This window comes from Stomoxys calcitrans, chromosome 1 (genome assembly GCF_963082655.1).
Source record: "Stomoxys calcitrans chromosome 1, idStoCalc2.1, whole genome shotgun sequence".
Taxonomy (NCBI): Eukaryota; Metazoa; Arthropoda; class Insecta; order Diptera; family Muscidae; genus Stomoxys; species Stomoxys calcitrans.
Genome location: NC_081552.1, coordinates 138,615,124 through 138,642,180, shown reverse-complemented (window position 1 = coordinate 138,642,180; position 27,057 = coordinate 138,615,124). Strand labels below are relative to the sequence as shown.

General features: G+C 43.8%; 1 protein-coding gene across 4 annotated transcripts; it reads right to left on the bottom strand.

Moving 5' to 3' along the window:
* Nucleotides 1-16,348: 16,348 nt before the first annotated feature.
* Nucleotides 16,349-19,557, bottom strand: LOC131994043 (uncharacterized). 4 transcript variants are annotated; one of them, XM_059360163.1, is made up of 2 exons: nucleotides 18,904-19,557; nucleotides 16,349-18,273 (listed from the first exon to the last, which is right to left on the bottom strand). In XM_059360163.1, the coding sequence occupies exons 1-2, from the start codon at nucleotides 19,533-19,535 to the stop codon at nucleotides 16,770-16,772; spliced, it is 2,136 nt and encodes a 711-aa protein (XP_059216146.1). In that variant the 5' UTR covers nucleotides 19,536-19,557; the 3' UTR covers nucleotides 16,349-16,769. The 4 variants fall into 4 exon arrangements, with proteins under 4 accessions (XP_059216146.1, XP_059216147.1, XP_059216148.1 ...); XM_059360164.1 differs by having other exon boundaries at nucleotides 16,349-18,634; nucleotides 18,904-18,992; XM_059360165.1 differs by lacking the exon at nucleotides 18,904-19,557 and adding an exon at nucleotides 18,807-18,896 and having other exon boundaries at nucleotides 16,349-18,634.
* Nucleotides 19,558-27,057: the final 7,500 nt, after the last annotated feature.

The following is a 27,057-nucleotide window of genomic DNA, read 5'->3' as shown; positions in this document are numbered from 1 at the left end:
AGCAGCCTTGATAGCGGTAGCACACAGCAGGCAAAATCCACAGGGCAAAACTAGTGAAATGGTTTCTTAAATGGGCAACTTACATAGTACATTTAAATCACACATCTCTATGAATGTACAGTAAGGGTTGGTATTCTAAACTGCTTTCGGAAAAGTCGCTGAAATACTTAATTGTTTCACCAGCGAAATTTGACAGTAATTATTTGTTTTTATATTCATATCAAAAGACATTTTTTATCTGAACTTATAGTTTCATATATTTTTTTCGCAAATTAATAAATTTGTTTAGGTTGAAAAGAGGGTGCGGTTATTAATCCGCCCCATGCCACTGACATACACCTAAAAGCTCTATTACACGGCATGTAGCTTATGACATGTCAAAATTAGCACATGTAAAGTTGTACATGTGTGATACGAACGAAACTAACATATGAAAATCACTTTTCAAAATAGCACATGTAATTTTTTTCGATTGGAGCGTGCTTAATTCCTTCTTGTAAAAATATAAAGAAATCAGCTGCTTTGTTGTCAGTCGAGTAAAAGCAACCCCAAATTAAATTGTTTTCGCAAATTTATGCTTTAACCACGTGACTCACAACTTTAACAATTTTTACGCGTGAAAAATCAGCTTTTGCTCAAATGTTTGGGTTATGTCGTACGAAAATAACAGGTGTGATAGCAAAACTTATGGATCGTATGTAAATTGACAATTTTGACAAACATTTTCACACTTTTTGTACATGTGCATACAAAAAGTGTCATGCCATAAGACATCTACATGCCGTGTAATAGCGCCTTAAGGCAGTAATCGGCTTATTGTGCGCTTATATAGCAAGTATATATTCATTTACAGGTAGTGGCAGTTGCCCAACAACAAAATATTGTGTGTACTATCTGTCAAAATCAGTGATTAGTGCAACTCTGATTTTGCGTATGTAACTAGTTCGCGCAATTTTTGTTGTTTCTGTGTGCTATAGTTCTTAACTATAACACACACACAATCAAAACTCGTTGGCAGATAGTGCACTTCGCGGGAAATACTTGTACTCAGCTGTTTACAATACACTAGCTGGTAATTATGTCATGCTATATACTAAAAAGTAATCTCGAAAAAGAACATCCTTATGGCCCTTTTAGACGGCACATCATAATGGTAATCATCGTGAGTACGTGTTGATTTCAGCTTTTGCCAAAAACGGTAATTCGATTTTCTCTTTTCTTTTCTTTGATTTTATTTAATTTTTTATACTTTACTTCCCATTTTATAACTTTATTTGGCACAAAACGTGTTTTTCAATGACTGTCAATTAATGATAACACATTTCTTTTAAACGGTACAAGGCTGATTGAAAAAGGTGGACAAGGCTGATTATTGAGGACAGCTGCTAATAGACGGCCGGATTTGACGGTATGAAGTTGTCAGATTTTTGTTTGCATTATCTTTGTTGTTATCTACTTTCTCGCATATTCTCCGCGCACAAATTTGTATGCGTGTTTTGGCAAAACGACGATCAGTTGACGGCAAAATGGCGGATTGTATAATATGAATTGTGGTTGTTGTACAAATGAGACCAGCTTTTTTTTCGCAATAAAAACGGTAGAAGATAGACGCCATTCATCGAAAAAATCTAATGATTTAGATTTTTCAGCCATGACTGATGGTTTTGTGTACATGTGACGCATACACATTTGTGTTCACCAATACTATTACAATTACTTGTTTTCCATACCACACCCCTAATTTCGTTCATGTCTGGTATTTTGTCTAGAGCTGGCAAAATGTCGATGCACTATCAATATTTTATTTTTTGTCTAAATATCGATAAATATTTTTTCTATCAATACTATCGGCTAAGCAAAATTTTTACAAAATTGAACTAAAATAGGTTATCCGACACCAGAGTATCTTTTATTATACATTGCACATGTTTAGCTTAGGTTTAAGTGGCAGTCTACCATCGGACTCGCTTAGACGTTTTCGTACATTGTGATCCCACAGAGATAGATGAAGGAAGAAGCCCATGGCAGACGGTTGTACGAACCGGATTAACCAGATGGAGTTATTCATCGGCAAGGGTTGCCGCCCCAGTGTACGTTTTCGTATTTTTTCGTCATGGGAGAGGCACATCCCGGAGTGCCTTCTCCGCACGCTTCTTTTCCTGATTTTGTATATGTAACTAGTTCGCGCCATTTTTCGTTGTTTGTGTGTTATGCTTCATAACTATAATACGCACACAAAACCAAAACTCGTTGACAGATAGTGCACTTCTCGAGAAAAAAATTGTACTCAGCTGTTTACAGTACACTAACTGGTAATTATGTCATGGAACCGCCTCCATCATCGGTCGGTGTCGATGAGGTGTAACCGGTGCATGAAGTGGCTACATTTCCGATCTTGCTTTGGCCTCACATCAATACGGGAGTATAGTCATACTGAATATGTTGCAAGGTGCTGTACGAACAAAGACAGCAGTGGGTCACAAGCGCGTCGTTGTCGCCTTCTGCGTCCTCGTCGTCGGACTATGGAGGTGGGAGATTGGCCTTCGTGATACACCATTTCGTGCAATATAGACCCATTTCGCCTGCGCCTAGTGCTAGTGACACCTACATGGAGTGCATGGGGATAGCAGTCAGGTCCGTCACTGCCGAGGTAGACCAATACAAGTGAACATACCGCCGGTTGGTTTCTGTGTCCCATGGCCATTAATGCCAAGCTTACAACCCCGACATAAGTGGATTACTATCTGGCCATAATCGCTTTGTTCTAGAGGACTTTAATGCGTATCATATTTCATGGCATTCTCCACTAGGTAACGATCAGCGTAGCAGGGCTTTGGCAGAGCAGATTGACGGCTCCACGTTTTGCACGGTGAATGAGGATGCCCCCACTAGGATTACAAGGAGGTGCAACAGCTCGCCAGACATATCCATTGCATCCCCTGATCTCTTGAGTGTGGCGCAATTTTCCGGCGCAGGCAGTGGTACTCGCAGACGAGCGTTTTGGGATTCTTTGTACGGACATATCGGACGGACGGCATGACACGACCTCAGTCACTTTTGGCGACGTAACCGTGACTGATCCAAAAAGGTGCACGTCAATTTATTGTGCATCCCGAGATTGACAGGGTAAGGGGGGCCATTCGCTGTATCTGTGGTTCCGAGCCGATGGACATCCATCACAATTTACCGTGGGCAAAATTACGAATGTCATCCTTGGCGCCAAATCATCTAAGGCGTTGGGACCCAACGGAATCTCTACATTGATGTTGAAGAATCTGGATTCACCTGTAGTTGGGTACCTTACTGCGGTCTGTCCTGTCTTTGAACACTATTATAGTTCCTCATGTCTGGAAAATGGGCAGAGTGACCCCGCTACAGAAGCCTGGAAAGGACCTGAGTAAGTGGGAGTCGTACAGACCGATCTCCCTTCTCTCACCAGTAGCAAAGACGCTTGAGACATTACTCCCCCGAGCCTCGTAGGAGAATTTCCATTCGGCAAGCATATGCATGGATTTCGAAGACTGCATAGCACAACAACTGCTTTGCATGCCATCACCGCACACATTTGTCGTGGCTTCAATCAGCCAAGGCCATGTGATGGGACAGTCCTCGTAGCACTGGACCTATCGAAGGCATTCGACACACGTGTTGGACATCGCCAACACGTCCCTCCAGCCAGGCCTGAAACGCTGGGTTTCGAATTATCTGTGTGGTCGCTGGTCATTTGTGAAATTTAGGGATAAGAAGTCGAAGCACCGTAGAGTGAAACAGGGAGTTCCCCAAGGTGGGGTGATATCTCCGGCACTGTTAAAGTTCTAACTATCCTCCATTCCACCCCCTCCAGATGGAATAGTGATCTATAATATGCGGACGATTGTACGATCATGGCATCATGCCCCCACCCATTGTTGACATCTGCTATAGGTTGAAAGTCTTTCTCATATTTCGCTGCAGGAAATCTGAAGATATCTGCCACCAACTCTTCATCCACATTGTTTACTACAAATACGCGTGTGGTGAATGCTGAGCTGACTATGATAGTCGATGGAGAAATAATTCCTCGAGTGTCCCAAAATACTTTGCCTTACATTTGCGATAAAGTCAAAATTAGAATCAAGGTCCTAAGTCACTTACCGGCAGCACTTGTGGTGCAGACAAAGAAACCTTGTTGACCACGTACAAAGCAATTGGCCGGTCTGTTGTAAGCATTGGTATAATATTCAGATCTGTCAGAATGCCGCCCTCCGAACTGCGACGGGCTGTCTCCTCAGTTCTCATGTGGACCACCTCCATCAGGAGACATAGATCCTACCAGTGCGAACACATCTCCATGCTATCTAAGTAACACCTTTTGGGATGTTATTGCAGAAACCATTCAAATCATGATCTTGTGGATAGGTATCCACCGCCCAGAAACCTTATGGTAGATCTACATGATCTAGAGCGTGAGGTTTAGCGCTACAAGAGAGAACCTCTAGATCAAGCAGGTCTAGACAACATTTATGCAGACTGTTCACCGCAAGTCCGGCCCTGTTTATTACCTGCCTCAATTTATTACCTGCCTCAAACTAAATGCATGCTTGCACTTTCACACATTCGACTGCGCATCTCTGTCTGTGCTAATAGATTGGTGATGCACTTTTATGTTGTGTGAGTGTGTTTTCATAAACCTTTTTGTACTAGAAGCCTTTTTTTATACATGGCGAAACAACTAAAGGTGTTCTCATTTGTAAAACAAACACGAATCATATGGTGCAATCCGCCATTAAGTTGAAAGACGTTTTGCCGACACATCCAAAGAAATTTGTGTGCGTACATGAGCAGAGAATATGCGAGAAAGAAGATAACAACAGGCTGTTCGCGTGAAACCATCTTTATAAATCCACCTTGACACGAATGCAGTTGCATTTTTGGTTGAAGTTGCATTTTTTGCTTTGCATATAACATTATTTTTTTTCGTTTGCAACAAGCAAGTCAATAAAGTTGTTCAATTCGGAACTTTATTATTTTTTTTTTTTTTAAAGTAAAAAATATTACAGACTCAAACATTGGTGATCCCGACGTGATCTATTTGTTGATCACTAGAAAAATATTGTCAATTCGGATAATAATTCTTTAATTTTTTAAAGTTTTTTGTGAAGTTCCGCGAAGTTGTTAAATTAAAAACAAAGGAAATATGACAGACGCAGAGCATACTAATAACGCGAGTGATGGCGGAAATTCAAAAAATGTATTGCCCTTCATGATTGCATCAATGCTGAAGCAGTTGGAGATGTTGAAAAAATCCCTTACACCGACGCAGCTTGGTGAATATGATGCAGATTTGTCCGTCCGTTTCGACTATGTAGAGCAGATAAGCGCCTCATTCGAAGAGGCTTAGTTAGCGTTGGATGAGATGGTAACGGCCGAAATGGAAAGTGAAGAACGGATGAAGTTAACCACCTTGTATCTGGATATCAAGGCCAAATTGACTCGGCAGATGAATTCCATCAGCAGAATGGAATCAAATCTACGTTCATCGACGGTGCGCCAATTTTCTGTTGATGGTAGCTACATCTTCGACACGCCTACCAGAGATACAGTTGTCGAAGGTTGGTGGAGCTTCCCTCTGTTCTCAACAATTGACAGCAGCACGGATTTAAGTGACCTGGAGAAATTCTATCATCTGCGCTCAAGCTTAACTGGTGCCGCCTTGGACACAGTTTAATCGTTGGAGGTAAACGAGACAAATTATATGGAAGCGGTGAAATTGTTGAAAAATCGTTTTGATAACAAATTGTTAAATTTTCAGACCCACATAAAAGCAATTTTTTCGCTGAAAGCTGTTGAAGCTTCCCCATCCATTGGTTTACGTCACCTTAGTGATAAATTTAATTCCCACATGCGGGCTATGTCGAATGTTGGAAAATTGGGATAATTTTGTCGTTTGTGTCAGCTCTTTTCAACAAAACAACAAAAAACAAACATCTAAAAATCGTTATGTGCATGTAGCCTCCGGAAGTTCATCTCCGTTGTTTGCCTTTTGTGATTCGATGAACCATTACATTGTCAATTGTACATATTTCATCTCTTCGTTTCAAGGATGCAAATCGTTTGAAATTGTGCCTTAATTGTCTTTGAAAGGGCCATGTGTTGAAAAAGTGCAATTCGAGTGCTTGCGGACAATGCACAATGTTGCATATGAACCAAACGCCAACAACTCAGCCATCTGATGTAGTGGACCCATCAACATCCCAATCAGTGCTTATTTAGTCGGCTAATTCATCTGGGAAATCAGCATCCACAGGTGGAACCGTGCTGTTGGCCTCAGCCATTGTCCTCGCCAAAAATAAGTTGGGGGAATTTCGCGCCATGTCGTGCAATTTTAGATTCTGCATCCCAATTGAACTTGATTGCAAATCGTTTTGCAAAGATTCTTGGTTTAAATTGCACCGAGTTTCATTCACAGTTTACGGGATAAGTGACGGAAATATGCTGGTTGAGAAAACTGTTGATTTGGTTGTGAAATCTTGCCATAGTGATTTCACCACTTCGTTTGCTGCAATAGTGGCACCAAACATAACAGATTACAAGCCAAACAATGAACACGAAAGAGGACGAAGATAATAAAAAGCTTCAGTATTCCGTTGCAATAGTTTAGCGTGTAAACAAAGTTCTGTGATATTACTTTTAAATTTTTCGCTGCAATATTATACATTTTATTTATTTTTTTTATTTATTATAAATGTGTCGTGATGTCCAGTTTATTAATAAATTAAGAGAATAATGCAAATGTAAACATATGTAAGTAAAAACCATAAAAGTAACAAAACAGAACAAAATATTTTAAATGCGTCTCTTGTTAATAGATTTCACTAAATAAACTCTTGAAAAAGTCGGAAAAAGCCGACGAAACGTCGAGAAAAGGATGAAATAAACTTGTTTTATTTGCATTTTGAAAAATATTGAACCTAACAACCCACAAAAATCACGTAAGAGATTATAAGTCTTGGTACTTCCATACAATACATACAATTGGCAGACCCAGCATTCAACAAGCTGGATCAAATCGAGATGTTAATTGGTGCCGAATTGTTTTATTTTATGTCAGGCGGCCAAATTAAGATTTGTGCCAATCGTCCTGTATTACAAAAACATTATTCGGCTGGTCGAAGCAGTTTGTAGTTTTCATAATGGCAATCCTGGTCACTTGCTGTATCGTATGCCGAGGTTAAAGAAGAAGATAAGCTTTCAGCCGTCGTCAAATTTTTTTGGGAAATCGAAACCAACTTTATTCATGATGAATCCAGATCTGAAAATGAACTCCACCGCGAAAATCATTTTCTAAGCAACTTCGTTCGTTTGCCTTCTGAGGCATATTCAGTTCGGCTGCCGCAAATCGAAAGCAGAGGAGTTTCATCACTTGGTGGTTCATACCAGCGTGCATTGCAAGGGCTGAAGTCCTTGGAAAGAAAGTTTCACCGGAATCCAGAAATAAAGGCTCAATATACAGCTTTTATGAGTGAGTATGCTCCATTAAGCCATACGTCGTTAATTTCGCCACAGGTACCAGATTCGAAGTACTATTTGCTACACCACTGTGTTCAAAAGCTGGACAGCAAATCGACCAAACTAAGAGTGGTTTTTATTGGATAGGCAAAAACTACAACCGGACTATCATTAAACGATATTTTGCATTCTGGCCCTACTCTATAACCAAAGCTTTTCAATACCCTCCTCAGGTATAGGTTTTTCAAAGTGACCTAAGTGGAGACATTTGCAAAATGTACAGATGTGTACGAGTGCCTCACCCTAACGATTACCTCTAATGCATTCTGTGGCGAGAGAACCATAAAACCATATAAATTGAACAGTCACCTATGGCACAAAGCTCGCTGCATTCCTGGTTATGCGTGCAATGACATGCTTTCCGGTGGCAATTCCATAGCAGAGATCGAAGAACTAAGGCATCAAGTGGCAGCTTTGCTTAAAAAGGGCGAATTCTTGATTCGCAAATGGTGCTCCAACAATTCAGATGCTCTACAAGATGTTCCTACAGAAGACTGCGAAACATTGTTAAATTTTTACGACGGAACCGATGTCACCAAAACTCTTGGCTCACTTGGGATCCTCAGAGTGACAATTTAATTTTTTCGTTTACCCCATTGATAACTGCAAGGTGGTGACAAAGCGGTTCATATTGTCTTCGATTGCCCGTCTTTACGAACCATTGGGTTTGATTGGTCCAGTCATTCTTCTTCTTCTTTAATTGGCTATGACAGAACATTTGTTCCAAGAGCATCGATCTTTTGCGCTCATTCTAAAATCTCTAACACCATGTTTCGAGGTGTCTCCCACCACTTGATCTTTCCATCGGGCTTTTGGTCTTCTCGGTTTGCGTGTAGCACCGTGTTTGCCTTCAAAAGACTTCTCTGCTGAAGCTTCTTCATCCATTCTGACAACATGACCTAGCCAACGCGCCCGTTGTGTTTTGATGCGTTTAACTATGCTATCGTCGTCATACAGCTCGGGGTCCATACATCTCCTATATTCTTCATTAACGCACTGCCTCATATGCTTTCACAAGTACCCATGCCTCAGAACCATATAACAACACGGGTATTGTCAGTGTCTTGTATAGTGTAATCTTTGTCTGTCGTGAGGTGGCCTTGTCTCTAAACTGCTTACTAAGTCCAAAGTAGCATCTGTTTGCCAGTATTATTCTTCGCTTAATCTCAAAACTGGTGTCATTCGTTTCGATTACGGCGGTGCCGAGGTAGATAAAGTTAATGACTATCTCAAAATTGTGGTTCCCAACTTTCTTCGTTTTCTTTATCTGCCCGGTTGCACAAGGCGTTTTGGGAGTTGAAAACATCTATTTCGATTTATCTCCATTTACTACCAGACTTATTTTCACAGATTCTCTTTCGATTCTTTCAAAGGCAGCAGTTACTACTTCCGGTGGCCGACCTATGATGTCGATGTTGTCGGCATAGGCGAGTAGCATGTGTTCTCTTGTGATTAGTGTTCCATATCTATTCACATCTGCATCTCGTATAATCTTCTCCAGCATGATATTCACACAGTATGCTCGAGAGTATCTGGTATGCGATGGGGAGGAGACTTATTCCTCTGTTGTAGGCACATTCCGTCTTGTCTCCTTTCTTGTGTACGGGACATAGTATGCTGAGGTTCCAATCATCGGGTATGCGTTCTTCTAGCCAGATTGCGCAGATAAGCCGATGCATACGCGTTATCAGCGTGTCGCCTCCGGTCTTAAATAGTTTAGCTGGTAACCCAGCTGTCTTGTTGTTCTTTAGTCTGGTCACTGTTACTTGGACCTTATTCTGACTAGGAGGTAAACATTCTATTCTATCATCAGTGATTGATCTGCGGTAACCTCTTCGCCGCCAACGTCGGACACAAGCAGTTGGGTAACATGTTCTTTCCATATCCTCATCGTGCTATCTGTGTCAGTTACCAGATTTTCTTCTTTGTATCTGCAGGAGGATGTGCCTGCACCAAAGCCATCAGTTTGATGTTTAATTCTTTGGTAGAATTTCCGGACTTCATTCTGACTCCTGTACATCTCAATTCGCTCACACTCATGTCTTTACATTTCCCTTATCTTCCTGAGGAAAAGACGTTTCTCCTATCCCCTTTTCTCCCGATACCTCTACTTCACCACCGTAGGGCAGAGGTTAGCATGTCCGCCTATGAAGCTGAACGCTTGGGTTCGAATCCTAACGAGACCATAAGAAAAAAAATTTTTTTCAGCGGTGGTTTTCCCCTCCTAATGCTGGCAACATTTATGAGGTACTATGCCATGTAAAACTTCTCTCCAAAGAGATGTCGAATTGTGGCGCGCCGTTCGGACTTGGCTATAAAAAGGAGGCCCCTTATCATTGAGCTTAAACTTGAATCGGAATGCACTCATTGATATGTGAGAAGTTTGCCCCTGTTCCTTAGTGGAATGTTCATGGGCAAAATTTGCAATTTTACCTCTCCTTCATCTGACGCGTTGCTACTGATTGCAGGGTTACTCTATCTCGACACTCTTGGTCGTACCATGGGTTTCTTGGAGGCTTCCGGTACCCAAGTACGGATTTCGCAGCATTTAACATGGAGTGGGCAATAGTTTGCCACTGCGCCATTATATCATTGACAATCCCATGGCAGCCGGTTGTACGCACCGGATTGACCCGATGGAATCCTCATCGGCAAGGGCTGCCGCCTCAGTGTACGTGTTCGTCTTTTTTCGTCATGGGAGAGGCACATCCCGGAGTGCCTTCTCCGCACACTTCTGGTCCGTGCCGGGATAGAAAAGAACCCCGGACCCTGGTTCTGTTCGGTTTGCCAGAACCGCCTTCATCATCGGTCGGTGTCGGTGAGGTGTAACCGGTGCATGGAGTGGGTCCATTTCCGTTCTTGCTCTGGCCTAACTTCACTACGGGAGTATAGTCATACTGGCTATGTCGCAAGGTGCTGTGCGAACATAGCCAGCAGTGGGTCACAAGCGTCGCCGTCGTCGCTTTCGGCGTCCTCGTCGTCGGACTATGTGACCCCCCGACCTCTCCCGTACGGCAATTTATGCAACGACAGCACCCTAGCCCTACTATTGCCAGGCCAGTGCCGGGAAGTGTATCGTTCTTGCAGGTAAACTGCAACGGACTGCGTGGCAAGATCGATGAGATCGTAGATTTTATGAGTCGGAAGTTTTGCTTCCGACAGTTGCACAGTTTTCACGGTTACAATGTGCTACGTAAGGATCGCTCAAGGAATGGAGGTGGGGGATTGCTTGACGCTAGTGACCCATACATGGAATGTATGGGGGTCAGTCAGGTCTGGTACTGCCGAGATAGAGATATACAACGTGTATATACCGCCGGTTGGTAGCTGTGTCCCGATTAATGGCCAGGCTTACAACCCCGACATAAGTGGGTTGCTATCTGGCCATACTCGTCTGGTTCTGGGGGATTTTAATGCACATCACACGTCATGGCATTCTCCCCTAGGTAACGACCAGCGTGGCATAGCTTTGGCAGAGCAGATAGATAGCTCCACGTTTTGCACGGTGAATGAGGATGCCCCCACTAGGATTACGAGGAGGTGCAGCAGCTCGCCAGACATCTCAATTGCATCCCCTGATCTCCTGAGTGACGTATCCTGGCAAGCCGTCATCTCTTTGGGGTCAGACCACCTTCCCATAATTCTCACCATCGACCGACCACCCGACTTCATAACCTCTGAGCGCCGGACGCTTATCAATTATAAGAAGGCCAATTGGACTGGCTTCAGAGAGTAAACCAATCGCCGCTTCAGTGAACTGCCACCCCCCTCTGATGTACTTGTGGCCGAGAGGAAATTCCGAGACATCATATATTATACCAGCCGGTCGAATACCCCAAGTGCGACCCAATTTGCCGGCGCAAGGAGTGGTACTCGCAGACGACCGTGATGGGATTCGTGCTATGGACCCCGCTAACCCCAGAATCAGCGAGCTGAATCTGGAAATAAACAGGGTAGTCAACGAACATAAGCGGAATTTGTGGCTGGAACACTTGGAGCAATGTAACTTAGGCACCGGTGCAGGCAAACTATGGGGCACTGTTAAGTCTCTCTCGAACTCCGGTAGACGGGACGACAGGACCTTAGTCACTTTTGGCGAGACAACCGTGACTGATCCGAAGAGATGCGCCAGGTTGTTCAACCGTCAATTTATTGTGCATCCCGAGAGAGACAGGGCAAGGAGGAGAGCCATTCGCCGTATTCGTGGTCTCCGAGCCGATGAACAGCCATCACAATTTTCCGTGGGCGAAGTTACGAATGTCATTCGTGGCGCCAAATCTTCCAAGGCGTTGGGCCCCGACGGAATCTCTACATTGATGCTGAAGATTCTGGATTTACCTGGAGTTGAGTACCTTACCACTGTCCTGAACCTGTCATTGAACACTCTTATAGTTCCCGATGTCTGGAAAATGGTCAGAGTGATCCCGCTACTGAAGCCTGGAAAAGACCCGAGTGTGGGGGAGTCGTACAGATCGATCTCCCTTCTCTCACCAGTGGCAAAGACGCTTGAAGCATTACTCCTCCCGAGCCTCGAAGGAGAATTTCCATTCGCCGAGCATCAACATGGATTTCGGAGTCAACAACAGCTTTGCATGCCATCACAACACACATTTGCCGTGGCTTCAATCAACCCAGGCCATGTGATAGGACGGTCCTCGTGGCACTGGACCTATCGAAGGCATTCGACACGGTCAGCCATGCCAAATTATTTGAGGACATCGCCAACACGTCCCTCCAGCCAGGCCTGAAACGATGGGTCGCGAATTATCTGTGTGGCCGCCAGTCATTTGTGGAATTTAGGGATAAGAAGTCGAAACACCGTAGAGTGAAACAGGGAGTTCCCCAAGGTGGGGTGATATCTCCGGCACTGTTTAACCTCTACCTATCCTCCATTCCACCCCCTCCAGACGGCATAGAGATCGTATCATATGCGGACGATTGTACGATCATGGCATCAGGCCCCCCACCCATTGATGACATCTGCGATAGGTTGAACGTCTACCTCAACGAGCTTGCCTTATAAAGGGTGATTTTTTGAGGTTAGGATTTTCATGCATTAGTATTTGACAGATCACGTGGGATTTCAGACATGGTGTCAAAGAGAAAGATGCTCAGTATGCTTTGACATTTCATCATGAATAGACTTACTAACGAGCAACGCTTGCAAATCATTTTCAGTGAATCATTTTCAGTGAAATCATTTTCAGTGAATCGACAAATTTTGTTCAGCGATGAGGCTCATTTCTGGTTGAATGGCTACGTAAATAAGCAAAATTGCCGCATTTGGAGTGAAGAGCAACCAGAAGCCGTTCAAGAACTGCCCATGCATCCCGAAAAATGCACTGTTTGGTGTGGTTTGTACGCTGGTGGAATCATTGGACCGTATTTTTTCAAAGATGCTGTTGGACGCAACGTTACGGTGAATGAACACATTTCGAACCGAACACTGATTTTGGTAATAAAATTCAATGATTTGCAAGCGTTGCTCGTTAGTAAGTCTATTCATGATGAAATGTCAAAGCATACTGAGCATCTTTCTCTTTGACACCATGTCTGAAATCCCACGTGATCTGTCAAATACTAATGCATGAAAATCCTAACCTCAAAAAAATCACCCTATATTTCGCTGCAAGAAATCTAAAGATATCCGCCACCAAATCTTCAGCCACACTGTTCACTACAAATACGCGTGAGGAGAATACTGAGCTGACTGTGATGGTCGATGAAGAAATGATTCCGACCATCAAGTGTCCCAAAATACTTGGCGTCACATTTGACAGCTCTTAGAAATTCTCCTCACATGCCACAGCAATCTGCAATAAAGTCAAAAGTAGAAACAAGGTCCTCAAGTCGCTCGCTGGCAGCACTTGTTGTGCAGACAAAGAAACCTTGTTGACCACGTACAAAGCAATTGGCCGGTCTGTGGTAAGTTATGCAGCGCCAGTGTGGTCTCGTCAAATTTGTGACACGCAGTGGAATAATATTCAGATCTGTCAGAATGCCGCCCTCCGAACTGCGACGGGCTGTCTCCTCAGTTCTCATATGGACCACCTCCATCAGGAGACAAAGATCCTACCAGTGCGAAGACATAACTACATGCTGTCTAAGCAATACCTTTTGGGCTGTTATCGCAGGAACCATCCAAATCATCATCCTGTGGATAGATACCCACCGCCCAGAAGTCTTAAGGTAGATCTACACGATCTAGAGCGTGAGGTTCAGCGCTACAAGAGAGAACCTCTAGATCAAGCGGGTCTGAACAACATTCATGCAGACACGGTAGCAGACGCGGTAATTGGCTACCGGGTGAATGTAGTCCTTGGAGAACGACCGCCACCAATTGCACCCGAAGAAATCGACCTCCCCCGGCAAACCAGAGTAGTTCTGGCTCAATTACGTTCCGGCAGATGCAGCCGCCTCAATTCCCACAGAGCTAGGATTGATGCCGACGTGCAAGATGTATGTCCCGATTGTAAATAGGGACCGCACGATACACGTCACCTGTTTAACTGCCCGGCCAGACCCACTCGACTCAGACCCAGATCCCTGTGGACGCACCCCATCTTAGTCGCAGAGTTCCTGGGTCTTGACACTAAACAGAATCAAGCAGACGAAAGATAGAACACAATAAACTGCTACAACAACAACAACAACATCATTGGTACAAGGAGTGCTTTCATCAAGGAGTTGGGTCAGTCGAGTGGAGTGTGCCACTTCCACCTGTTGTGTTTGCATCTTTTCAACGTCTAGCTTCCGTGCAGTGCCAGATCGTACTTTCCTCGTCATGTACAAACGGGTGCGAACCTTTGCTGCAACAAGGTTATGATCCATATATATATATAATCTACATTCGCTACACAGATCGATCGTATATCTAACATGCTGGATGAATGCCTTCCATCTATCACAACGTGATCAATTTGGTTTCTCGTGTTTTGATCGGGTGGCTTTGTGAATATTTTTATGTTGAAATCTGGTGCTTCTAACTACCATGTTTTTTGCCGCGGCGAAATCTATCAGCCTCAACTCATACTAGACATTATCACGTGGATAACGACTGTTGAACCAAGAATGTCATCCTTCCCTATCTTTGCATTAAAATCTCCCAGAACGATTTAATAAGCGGGGCAGCGGTCATATTCTCTCTCTAGGCGCTAGTAGAAAATATCCTTGGTCTGCTCGTCCTTGTCTTCAGTCGGCACAAATAAGGCTGATGTTGAAGAATTCGGTTTTTATGCGGATTCTAGCTAGCTTCTCATCCACCGGAGTAAAGCTGGAGACAAGGTGTTTCAGTCTCCGCAGCCAAATTCATGCCTCATGTATGGCAGCTATAGTATAGTTCGTCACCGTTTAGTGTTGTAGTGACGCCATTCCCAGTTCATCGCATTTCCTGTAAGGCGGTAATATCTGCCTTGTAATTGTTTAATACATCCGCCAGCGCGTTGTGGTGAAAGCTTGCTTCAAGATCCGGAGCTCACCAGTTGGTCCAGTCATTACAAAGGCAAACAAGTTTATGCAGCATCTGTGGAAACTCAGTCTTCAATGGGATGAAAGCTTGCCTCAATCGTTGTATTCATCATGGATTGAGTATATTTCGAAATTCGATCTGATCCACCGTTTCACATTTCCACGGCATGTTTCAATTTGCAGACTCATGGTTTCCGCGATGCCAACTTAGCTGCTTACGGCGCATGTGTCAATGTGAGGTCCCAATTCAACAACATCATTAAATCTGAATTGCTGTGCTGTCGAGAGATGCTCCATTGAAGTCTCTCACTGTACCAAAGCTCGAACTTCAGCTGCATGTCTACTAGCTGGGTTGATTGATGCCGCTGTTATATCTCTGGCGTTTCACTGTGAAGTCCATTGTTGTTCCGATTCGATGGTGGTTTTGTCCTGGCTTCAAGAGCTACCATCCAACTTCAACATTTTCGTTGCCAATCGAATTTCTCGAATTCGGTCACTTGGGACTCGAATTTCTTGGCATTACGTTCCAACAAAACTCAATCCAGCAGATATTTTGTCAAGAGGTGCGACACCTCGGGAACTCCTAAATGAAACTTCAAACTTGCCTATACTTCAAATTATGTGGATGACTTACCTGAGCGCCGAAGAAATGTACTGCTGACGACTTCCCTCACTGATTTGTCGATACATTGTAAGTATCGCAATTATTTTTCGAAAATGCAACGAATTTTTGCGTATGTTTCTAAATTTTTATATTCCAAATTGAGCGGCCAAAAGCCCGATGGAAAGATCAAGACTTTATTTTAGAATGAGCGCGGAAGATTGAGACGCTTGGAACGCTATTCTACGTTCGGCTAGTGGAACAAATTTTCTGTCATAGCCAATTAAAGTAAATTTTTCTGCAATGCTATTCGTCTTTGGAACTCTCTGCCTCCTCATATTCAATTTATTGGCAACGCAAATGCTTTTAAGAAAGCTTTATATGATTATTTCTAATAATTTTGTTACCTTGTATTTATGTTAAAATTTGTGTACTTATGACAGGTTACTTGTTTTATTATCTTCTCTTTTTTTTTGTTGTGCGATTATTATCAACACAAATTTTATTATTTAATCAACTATTGTAACAATTTTTATAATACAACAAAAGTCACATACTATAATTATAAGTTTCACATACACATCTTGTTGTATGTGAAACTGAAAACAAATAAACAACCAAAAAAGTAAGTAAGTAAATTGAGCTGCGAAATTTAAGTTGTTCCTTTGTCACCGATCCAGAATAAACTTCACCCACAACCGGCAGATTCCAAATAAAAACACAAGGCTTAAATTCCGTTTGGCAAATTAAAAGATTTTATTTGATGGTTAATGAGTGATCGTTGTTGTTAACAATGCCGTTGTTGTTAACAATGCCGTTGATGTTCACGTTGTTGATGTTGTTAACATAGGGGTTGTTTATTCTCTTTAAGCAAATATTAAATTGAAAGAAAAACAGGTAATAATAAACATTTTAAAATGAATTTAACACAATAAAATTATGAAAATTTAAACTTTATACAAAGCACTTGACTCACTTATTTTTTTTACTATGGCGACAAAAGAGGCTAATAAAGGGCTAACAGGCTTATTTATACCAATGAGATGATTATAAATTACAACAAAAAATAAATAAACAAAATGACGTTGTTGGGTGGGGAAATTTCTCCGAATTGTTGACAGTTGATTCAAATATTGGTAACACCAGGGTTACCCTAACCAACATCCCCACCCCCGTGAACTGACCCAGAGGGGGAGGCTTCACCATCATGTGCTTCAACGTCAAGGACAGCTAATCTCGAAACAGGACGACGATATACACCAGCACTAGTACGGACCTCAGCTGATCTTGCCACACCATCTTTGCCATGGAACAATTGGATGACTCGACCTCTCTTCCATTGACTTCTCGACAGCTCACCATCACACAAGAAGACTAGGCATCCCACTTTCATTGGCTGAGAAGGCAGACACCATTTTGTGCGTCGGGTCAAATCTGGCAGATACTCACGCACCCACTGATTCCACAAGCCATTTTTCATGTTCTGCAACACTCGCCATTGTTTTCTTAAGCACATTAGCCTTGGTTCAAAAGGTGCTGGTGTATGAGTTGAGTTGGGACATCCAAGAATGAAATGATTGGGTGTCAATGGCTCCGAATCATCAGGAGAAACAGGAATATGAGTTAAAGGCCTCGCATTCACCATATTCTCCGCCTCCATGAGCAGAGCTTGAAGGGTTTCCAATTTCGGCGCATGTTCCTTCAACATCGCATACAAGGCCTTCTTCACCGACTGGACTAAGCGTTCCCAAACGCCGCCTTCACTAGGGTTGTTTGGTGTATTGTAGACCCATTTAAAGCCAAGAGCCGTCATACTTGAACGAAACGAATCATTAATATCGAGAAAATTAGACGTACCTTGGAGCTCTTTGGCGATGCCAACAAAATTTGTCCCATTGTCGCTTCGAATCATCACTGGAACGCCCCTTCGGTTGATGAAATTCCGTATACAAAGCAGACAGGCATCGCTAGACAGATCGGTGGAGATTTCAAGATGGACGGCTCGGATGGTTAAACAGGTAAATAGGGCTACCCATCTTTTTTCTTTACGACGGCGAATGGTAACATTGACAGGGCCAAAATAGTCAAGGCCGGTATATGAAAAAGGTCGCACATATGGGGTAATACGATCCACAGGTACTGGAGCCATTTGCGGTTGTGTAGGCTTAGCTCGACTAACTTTGCACATAGGACATCTGAGCTTGATTTTATTCAAAAGCTGACGAAGAGATGGCACCCAAAACCTTTGTCGAACTTCGCTCATAACTGTGGCAACATTGATGTGGCAAAAACGAACGTCGTAGGATTCCACTAAAAGGCTGGTAAACAGGTGATTTTTTGGTAGAATTATCGGCCTTCTGGCATCGAGACACAAGAAAGTGGCATTATCAATTCTTCCGGAAACACGTAACAGACCATCGGTGTCCATGAACGGATTTAATGATTTGAGTTCGATCTTTTCTGACAACCTTTGTCTTGTAGCAAGATCGGCTAAATCGTCTCCAAACATCTCTTGTTGTACTTGCTTACAGAGATACTTCTCTGCTTCTTCTTCCTCATCAACTGACAGCTCTCCAGATCTACCAGCACTTTGTTTTAATTTACACCTCAAATTATGCATGTACCGAAGCACCCACGCCATAGTCCTTTTTAATCTGCTATATTTCGAAAAACGATTAATATCAGGTATAACTGAATGTACTTGCCTTGCCACCAGCACTCTATACTTTGAACGAAGTTCCACTTTACCTCGATCAGCACCTGAATTTGTTTTTGTTTCATTCGGCCACTCCACCTCATTTTTCATTAAAAAATTTGGGCCATTTGTCCATCTTCCGTTCGGGTCATATTCTTTGGTTAGATTTGCCCTTGTTGCCTCATCTGCGGTATTATTTGGACCTGGACACCACCTCCATTGTTCCACCTGACTGCTTTCTAAAATTTCCGCCACTCGATTTGCCACGTATTGTTTGTACATCCTGTGGTCGGACCTGATCCACTGCAGCACCGTTGTAGAATCTGTCCAAAAAACAATATTTTTAATCGATTTTTCATGGTTTTTCATAATTAATTCTTTAAGCCGTATTCCCATGACGGCGGCCTGTAATTCCAACTTGGGTGTTGTGTGGAATCTAGTTGGGGCACAACTTGTCTTGCCCATCACAAAAATTACTTTGATATCACTACTTACCACACGCCAATAACCCACCGCAGCCATTGCATCCTCACTAGCGTCAGTAAATATGTGAAGTTCGACATCATTATTATGGTATGTTGGATTATAATACCTTGGCACATTGAATTTCACAATATTTGGCAATTGGGCTAACCAAAACTTCCAGCGGCCATATATTTCTTTAGGGAGCTCTTCATCCCATTGTATACCAGACTTCCACACACTTTGCATTTTAATTTTCGACGTCACCATAAAGTCACTCACAAAACCAAACGGGTCGTAGATCGACATATTTAAACACAACATCTCTCGTTTGGTTGGAATTTTTTTACCACTTAATATTCGTCCGTCCACTTTATTTAGTTTTAAATCAAAACAAAAGACATCTGTTGCGGGTACCCATCGAATACCGAGTATTCGTTCTACTCCATCATAACAAAAGGTGTTGCCACTACTACCTTTATCGCCATCTGGGTTACCACACTCATCAAGCACTTTTTTCGAGTTGGATTTTATGCAATGTAAGTGGAATCCCGCAACTTTGTGAATTTTGATGACTTCTTTTAATATTTTGACTGCATCTTCTTCGGACTGAAAACAGTCGACATAGTCATCCACATAATGACGATCTGTGATACCACGAACGGCTCTAGGGAGTGTATCCAAAAATTTTTTGGCATTTAAATTTTTCACAAATTGGGCAATTGTGGGGGAACAAGTGGCACTGAATATCAGACGCTCCATGACATATATGTCCACTGGCGAATTCACATCTCCATTCCTCCATAAAAATCTTTGGCAGTTTTGGTCCATTTTCGTTACACCAATTTGATAAAACATTTCCTTTATATCTCCGCATACTGCGATTGGGCCTTCTCTAAATTTAAAAAGAATGGTAATTAGTGGATTGTTTATGTCTGGGCCTGATATTAGGAAAGAAAATTCATTAATTTCAGCGGCGGCATCAAATACAAGACGAATACCTTTTTTGTTGGGATTTTTCACACCAAAATGTGGAATATAAAAAACACGATCATATTTGGCTTCTTTTTCTTCAGTTGTAAGTTTCCGACAGTATCCTTTCTTAATATAATCATCGATTTTTGCTTTGTATTCGATTCCATACTCACGATTTTTAGCCATTTTTTGCTCGATGCTATATAAACGTCTTAGTGCCATGTCGTATGACTCCGGTATTAGTGGTACATTCTCCTTCCATAAAAGAGGACATTCGTATCTGCCATTTACCCACTTTGTAGCCTTGTTCAATAACTGCATCGCCCTTTCGTTCTTCGTGCCTCACCCTAACGATTACCTCTAATGCATTCTGTGGCGAGAGAACCATAAAACCATATAAATTGAACAGTCACCTATGGCACAAAGCTCGCTGCATTCCTGGTTATGCGTGCAATGACATGCTTTCCGGTGGCAATTTCATAGCAGAGATCGAAGAACTAAGGCATCAAGTGGCAGCTTTGCTTAAAAAGGGCGAATTCTTGATTCGCAAATGGTGCTCCAACAATTCAGATGCTCTACAAGATGTTCCTACAGAAGACTGCGAAACATTGTTAAATTTTTACGACGGAACCGATGTCACCAAAACTCTTGGCTCACTTGGGATCCTCAGAGTGACAATTTAATTTTTTCGTTTACCCCATTGATAACTGCAAGGTGGTGACAAAGCGGTTCATATTGTCTTCGATTGCCCGTCTTTACGAACCATTGGGTTTGATTGGTCCAGTCATTCTTCTTCTTCTTTAATTGGCTATGACAGAACATTTGTTCCAAGAGCATCGATCTTTTGCGCTCATTCTAAAATCTCTAACACCATGTTTCGAGGTGTCTCCCACCACTTGATCTTTCCATCGGGCTTTTGGTCTTCTCGGTTTGCGTGTAGCACCGTGTTTGCCTTCAAAAGACTTCTCTGCTGAAGCTTCTTCATCCATTCTGACAACATGACCTAGCCAACGCGCCCGTTGTGTTTTGATGCGTTTAACTATGCTATCGTCGTCATACAGCTCGGGGTCCATACATCTCCTATATTCTTCATTAACGCACTGCCTCATCTGCTTTCACAAGTACCCATGCCTCAGAACCATATAACAACACGGGTATTGTCAGTGTCTTGTATAGTGTAATCTTTGTCTGTCGTGAGGTGGCCTTGTCTCTAAACTGCTTACTAAGTCCAAAGTAGCATCTGTTTGCCAGTATTATTCTTCGCTTAATCTCAAAACTGGTGTCATTCGTTTCGATTACGGCGGTGCCGAGGTAGATAAAGTTAATGACTATCTCAAAATTGTGGTTCCCAACTTTCTTCGTTTTCTTTATCTGCCCGGTTGCACAAGGCGTTTTGGGAGTTGAAAACATCTATTTCGATTTATCTCCATTTACTACCAGACTTATTTTCACAGATTCTCTTTCGATTCTTTCAAAGGCAGCAGTTACTACTTCCGGTGGCCGACCTATGATGTCGATGTTGTCGGCATAGGCTAGTAGCATGTGTTCTCTTGTGATTAGTGTTCCATATCTATTCACATCTGCATCTCGTATAATCTTCTCCAGCATGATATTCACACAGTATGCTCGAGAGTATCTGGTATGCGATGGGGAGGAGACTTATTCCTCTGTTGTAGGCACATTCCGTCTGGTCTCCTTTCTTGTGTACGGGACATAGTATGCTGAGGTTCCAATCATCGGGTATGCGTTCTTCTAGCCAGATTGCGCAGATAAGCCGATGCATACGCGTTATCAGCGTGTCGCCTCCGGTCTTAAATAGTTTAGCTGGTAACCCAGCTGTCTTGTTGTTCTTTAGTCTGGTCACTGTTACTTGGACCTTATTCTGACTAGGAGGTAAACATTCTATTCTATCATCAGTGATTGATCTGCGGTAACCTCTTCGCCGCCAACGTCGGACACAAGCAGTTGGGTAACATGTTCTTTCCATATCCTCATCGTGCTATCTGTGTCAGTTACCAGATTTTCTTCTTTGTATCTGCAGGAGGATGTGCCTGCACCAAAGCCATCAGTTTGATGTTTAATTCTTTGGTAGAATTTCCGGACTTCATTCTGACTCCTGTACATCTCAATTCGCTCACACTCATGTCTTTACATTTCCCTTATCTTCCTGAGGAAAAGACGTTTCTCCTATCCCCTTTTCTCCCGATACCTCTACTTCACCACCGTAGGGCAGAGGTTAGCATGTCCGCCTATGAAGCTGAACGCTTGGGTTCGAATCCTAACGAGACCATAAGAAAAAAAATTTTTTTCAGCGGTGGTTTTCCCCTCCTAATGCTGGCAACATTTATGAGGTACTATGCCATGTAAAACTTCTCTCCAAAGAGATGTCGAATTGTGGCGCGCCGTTCGGACTTGGCTATAAAAAGGAGGCCCCTTATCATTGAGCTTAAACTTGAATCGGAATGCACTCATTGATATGTGAGAAGTTTGCCCCTGTTCCTTAGTGGAATGTTCATGGGCAAAATTTGCAATTTTACCTCTCCTTCATCTGACGCGTTGCTACTGATTGCAGGGTTACTCTATCTCGACACTCTTGGTCGTACCATGGGTTTCTTGGAGGCTTCCGGTACCCAAGTACGGATTTCGCAGCATTTAACATGGAGTGGGCAATAGTTTGCCACTGCGCCATTATATCATTGACAATCCCATGGCAGCCGGTTGTACGCACCGGATTGACCCGATGGAATCCTCATCGGCAAGGGCTGCCGCCTCAGTGTACGTGTTCGTCTTTTTTCGTCATGGGAGAGGCACATCCCGGAGTGCCTTCTCCGCACACTTCTGGTCCGTGCCGGGATAGAAAAGAACCCCGGACCCTGGTTCTGTTCGGTTTGCCAGAACCGCCTTCATCATCGGTCGGTGTCGGTGAGGTGTAACCGGTGCATGGAGTGGGTCCCTTTCCGTTCTTGCTCTGGCCTAACTTCACTACGGGAGTATAGTCATACTGGCTATGTCGCAAGGTGCTGTGCGAACATAGCCAGCAGTGGGTCACAAGCGTCGCCGTCGTCGCTTTCGGCGTCCTCGTCGTCGGACTATGTGACCCCCCGACCTCTCCCGTACGGCAATTTATGCAACGACAGCACCCTAGCCCTACTATTGCCAGGCCAGTGCCGGGAAGTGTATCGTTCTTGCAGGTAAACTGCAACGGACTGCGTGGCAAGATCGATGAGATCGTAGATTTTATGAGTCGGAAGTTTTGCTTCCGACAGTTGCACAGTTTTCACGGTTACAATGTGCTACGTAAGGATCGCTCAAGGAATGGAGGTGGGGGATTGCTTGACGCTAGTGACCCATACATGGAATGTATGGGGGTCAGTCAGGTCTGGTACTGCCGAGATAGAGATATACAACGTGTATATACCGCCGGTTGGTAGCTGTGTCCCGATTAATGGCCAGGCTTACAACCCCGACATAAGTGGGTTGCTATCTGGCCATACTCGTCTGGTTCTGGGGGATTTTAATGCACATCACACGTCATGGCATTCTCCCCTAGGTAACGACCAGCGTGGCATAGCTTTGGCAGAGCAGATAGATAGCTCCACGTTTTGCACGGTGAATGAGGATGCCCCCACTAGGATTACGAGGAGGTGCAGCAGCTCGCCAGACATCTCAATTGCATCCCCTGATCTCCTGAGTGACGTATCCTGGCAAGCCGTCATCTCTTTGGGGTCAGACCACCTTCCCATAATTCTCACCATCGACCGACCACCCGACTTCATAACCTCTGAGCGCCGGACGCTTATCAATTATAAGAAGGCCAATTGGACTGGCTTCAGAGAGTAAACCAATCGCCGCTTCAGTGAACTGCCACCCCCCTCTGATGTACTTGTGGCCGAGAGGAAATTCCGAGACATCATATATTATACCAGCCGGTCGAATACCCCAAGTGCGACCCAATTTGCCGGCGCAAGGAGTGGTACTCGCAGACGACCGTGATGGGATTCGTGCTATGGACCCCGCTAACCCCAGAATCAGCGAGCTGAATCTGGAAATAAACAGGGTAGTCAACGAACATAAGCGGAATTTGTGGCTGGAACACTTGGAGCAATGTAACTTAGGCACCGGTGCAGGCAAACTATGGGGCACTGTTAAGTCTCTCTCGAACTCCGGTAGACGGGACGACAGGACCTTAGTCACTTTTGGCGAGACAACCGTGACTGATCCGAAGAGATGCGCCAGGTTGTTCAACCGTCAATTTATTGTGCATCCCGAGAGAGACAGGGCAAGGAGGAGAGCCATTCGCCGTATTCGTGGTCTCCGAGCCGATGAACAGCCATCACAATTTTCCGTGGGCGAAGTTACGAATGTCATTCGTGGCGCCAAATCTTCCAAGGCGTTGGGCCCCGACGGAATCTCTACATTGATGCTGAAGATTCTGGATTTACCTGGAGTTGAGTACCTTACCACTGTCCTGAACCTGTCATTGAACACTCTTATAGTTCCCGATGTCTGGAAAATGGTCAGAGTGATCCCGCTACTGAAGCCTGGAAAAGACCCGAGTGTGGGGGAGTCGTACAGATCGATCTCCCTTCTCTCACCAGTGGCAAAGACGCTTGAGGCATTACTCCTCCCGAGCCTCGAAGGAGAATTTCCATTCGCCGAGCATCAACATGGATTTCGGAGTCAACAACAGCTTTGCATGCCATCACAACACACATTTGCCGTGGCTTCAATCAACCCAGGCCATGTGATAGGACGGTCCTCGTGGCACTGGACCTATCGAAGGCATTCGACACGGTCAGCCATGCCAAATTATTTGAGGACATCGCCAACACGTCCCTCCAGCCAGGCCTGAAACGATGGGTCGCGAATTATCTGTGTGGCCGCCAGTCATTTGTGGAATTTAGGGATAAGAAGTCGAAACACCGTAGAGTGAAACAGGGAGTTCCCCAAGGTGGGGTGATATCTCCGGCACTGTTTAACCTCTACCTATCCTCCATTCCACCCCCTCCAGACGGCATAGAGATCGTATCATATGCGGACGATTGTACGATCATGGCATCAGGCCCCCCACCCATTGATGACATCTGCGATAGGTTGAACGTCTACCTCAACGAGCTTGCCTTATAAAGGGTGATTTTTTTGAGGTTAGGATTTTCATGCATTAGTATTTGACAGATCACGTGGGATTTCAGACATGGTGTCAAAGAGAAAGATGCTCAGTATGCTTTGACATTTCATCATGAATAGACTTACTAACGAGCAACGCTTGCAAATCATTTTCAGTGAATCATTTTCAGTGAAATCATTTTCAGTGAATCGACAAATTTTGTTCAGCGATGAGGCTCATTTCTGGTTGAATGGCTACGTAAATAAGCAAAATTGCCGCATTTGGAGTGAAGAGCAACCAGAAGCCGTTCAAGAACTGCCCATGCATCCCGAAAAATGCACTGTTTGGTGTGGTTTGTACGCTGGTGGAATCATTGGACCGTATTTTTTCAAAATGCTGTTGGACGCAACGTTACGGTGAATGAACACATTTCGAACCGAACACTGATTTTGGTAATAAAATTCAATGATTTGCAAGCGTTGCTCGTTAGTAAGTCTATTCATGATGAAATGTCAAAGCATACTGAGCATCTTTCTCTTTGACACCATGTCTGAAATCCCACGTGATCTGTCAAATACTAATGCATGAAAATCCTAACCTCAAAAAAATCACCCTATATTTCGCTGCAAGAAATCTAAAGATATCCGCCACCAAATCTTCAGCCACACTGTTCACTACAAATACGCGTGAGGAGAATACTGAGCTGACTGTGATGGTCGATGAAGAAATGATTCCGACCATCAAGTGTCCCAAAATACTTGGCGTCACATTTGACAGCTCTTAGAAATTCTCCTCACATGCCACAGCAATCTGCAATAAAGTCAAAAGTAGAAACAAGGTCCTCAAGTCGCTCGCTGGCAGCACTTGTTGTGCAGACAAAGAAACCTTGTTGACCACGTACAAAGCAATTGGCCGGTCTGTGGTAAGTTATGCAGCGCCAGTGTGGTCTCGTCAAATTTGTGACACGCAGTGGAATAATATTCAGATCTGTCAGAATGCCGCCCTCCGAACTGCGACGGGCTGTCTCCTCAGTTCTCATATGGACCACCTCCATCAGGAGACAAAGATCCTACCAGTGCGAAGACATAACTACATGCTGTCTAAGCAATACCTTTTGGGCTGTTATCGCAGGAACCATCCAAATCATCATCCTGTGGATAGATACCCACCGCCCAGAAGTCTTAAGGTAGATCTACACGATCTAGAGCGTGAGGTTCAGCGCTACAAGAGAGAACCTCTAGATCAAGCGGGTCTGAACAACATTCATGCAGACACGGTAGCAGACGCGGTAATTGGCTACCGGGTGAATGTAGTCCTTGGAGAACGACCGCCACCAATTGCACCCGAAGAAATCGACCTCCCCCGGCAAACCAGAGTAGTTCTGGCTCAATTACGTTCCGGCAGATGCAGCCGCCTCAATTCCCACAGAGCTAGGATTGATGCCGACGTGCAAGATGTATGTCCCGATTGTAAATAGGGACCGCACGATACACGTCACCTGTTTAACTGCCCAGCCAGACCCACTCGACTCAGACCCAGATCCCTGTGGACGCACCCCATCTTAGTCGCAGAGTTCCTGGGTCTTGACACTAAACAGAATCAAGCAGACGAAAGATAGAACACAATAAACTGCTACAACAACAACAACAACATCATTGGTACAAGGAGTGCTTTCATCAAGGAGTTGGGTCAGTCGAGTGGAGTGTGCCACTTCCACCTGTTGTGTTTGCATCTTTTCAACGTCTAGCTTCCGTGCAGTGCCAGATCGTACTTTCCTCGTCATGTACAAACGGGTGCGAACCTTTGCTGCAACAAGGTTATGATCCATATATATATATAATCTACATTCGCTACACAGATCGATCGTATATCTAACATGCTGGATGAATGCCTTCCATCTATCACAACGTGATCAATTTGGTTTCTCGTGTTTTGATCGGGTGGCTTTGTGAATATTTTTATGTTGAAATCTGGTGCTTCTAACTACCATGTTTTTTGCCGCGGCGAAATCTATCAGCCTCAACTCATACTAGACATTATCACGTGGATAACGACTGTTGAACCAAGAATGTCATCCTTCCCTATCTTTGCATTAAAATCTCCCAGAACGATTTAATAAGCGGGGCAGCGGTCATATTCTCTCTCTAGGCGCTAGTAGAAAATATCCTTGGTCTGCTCGTCCTTGTCTTCAGTCGGCACAAA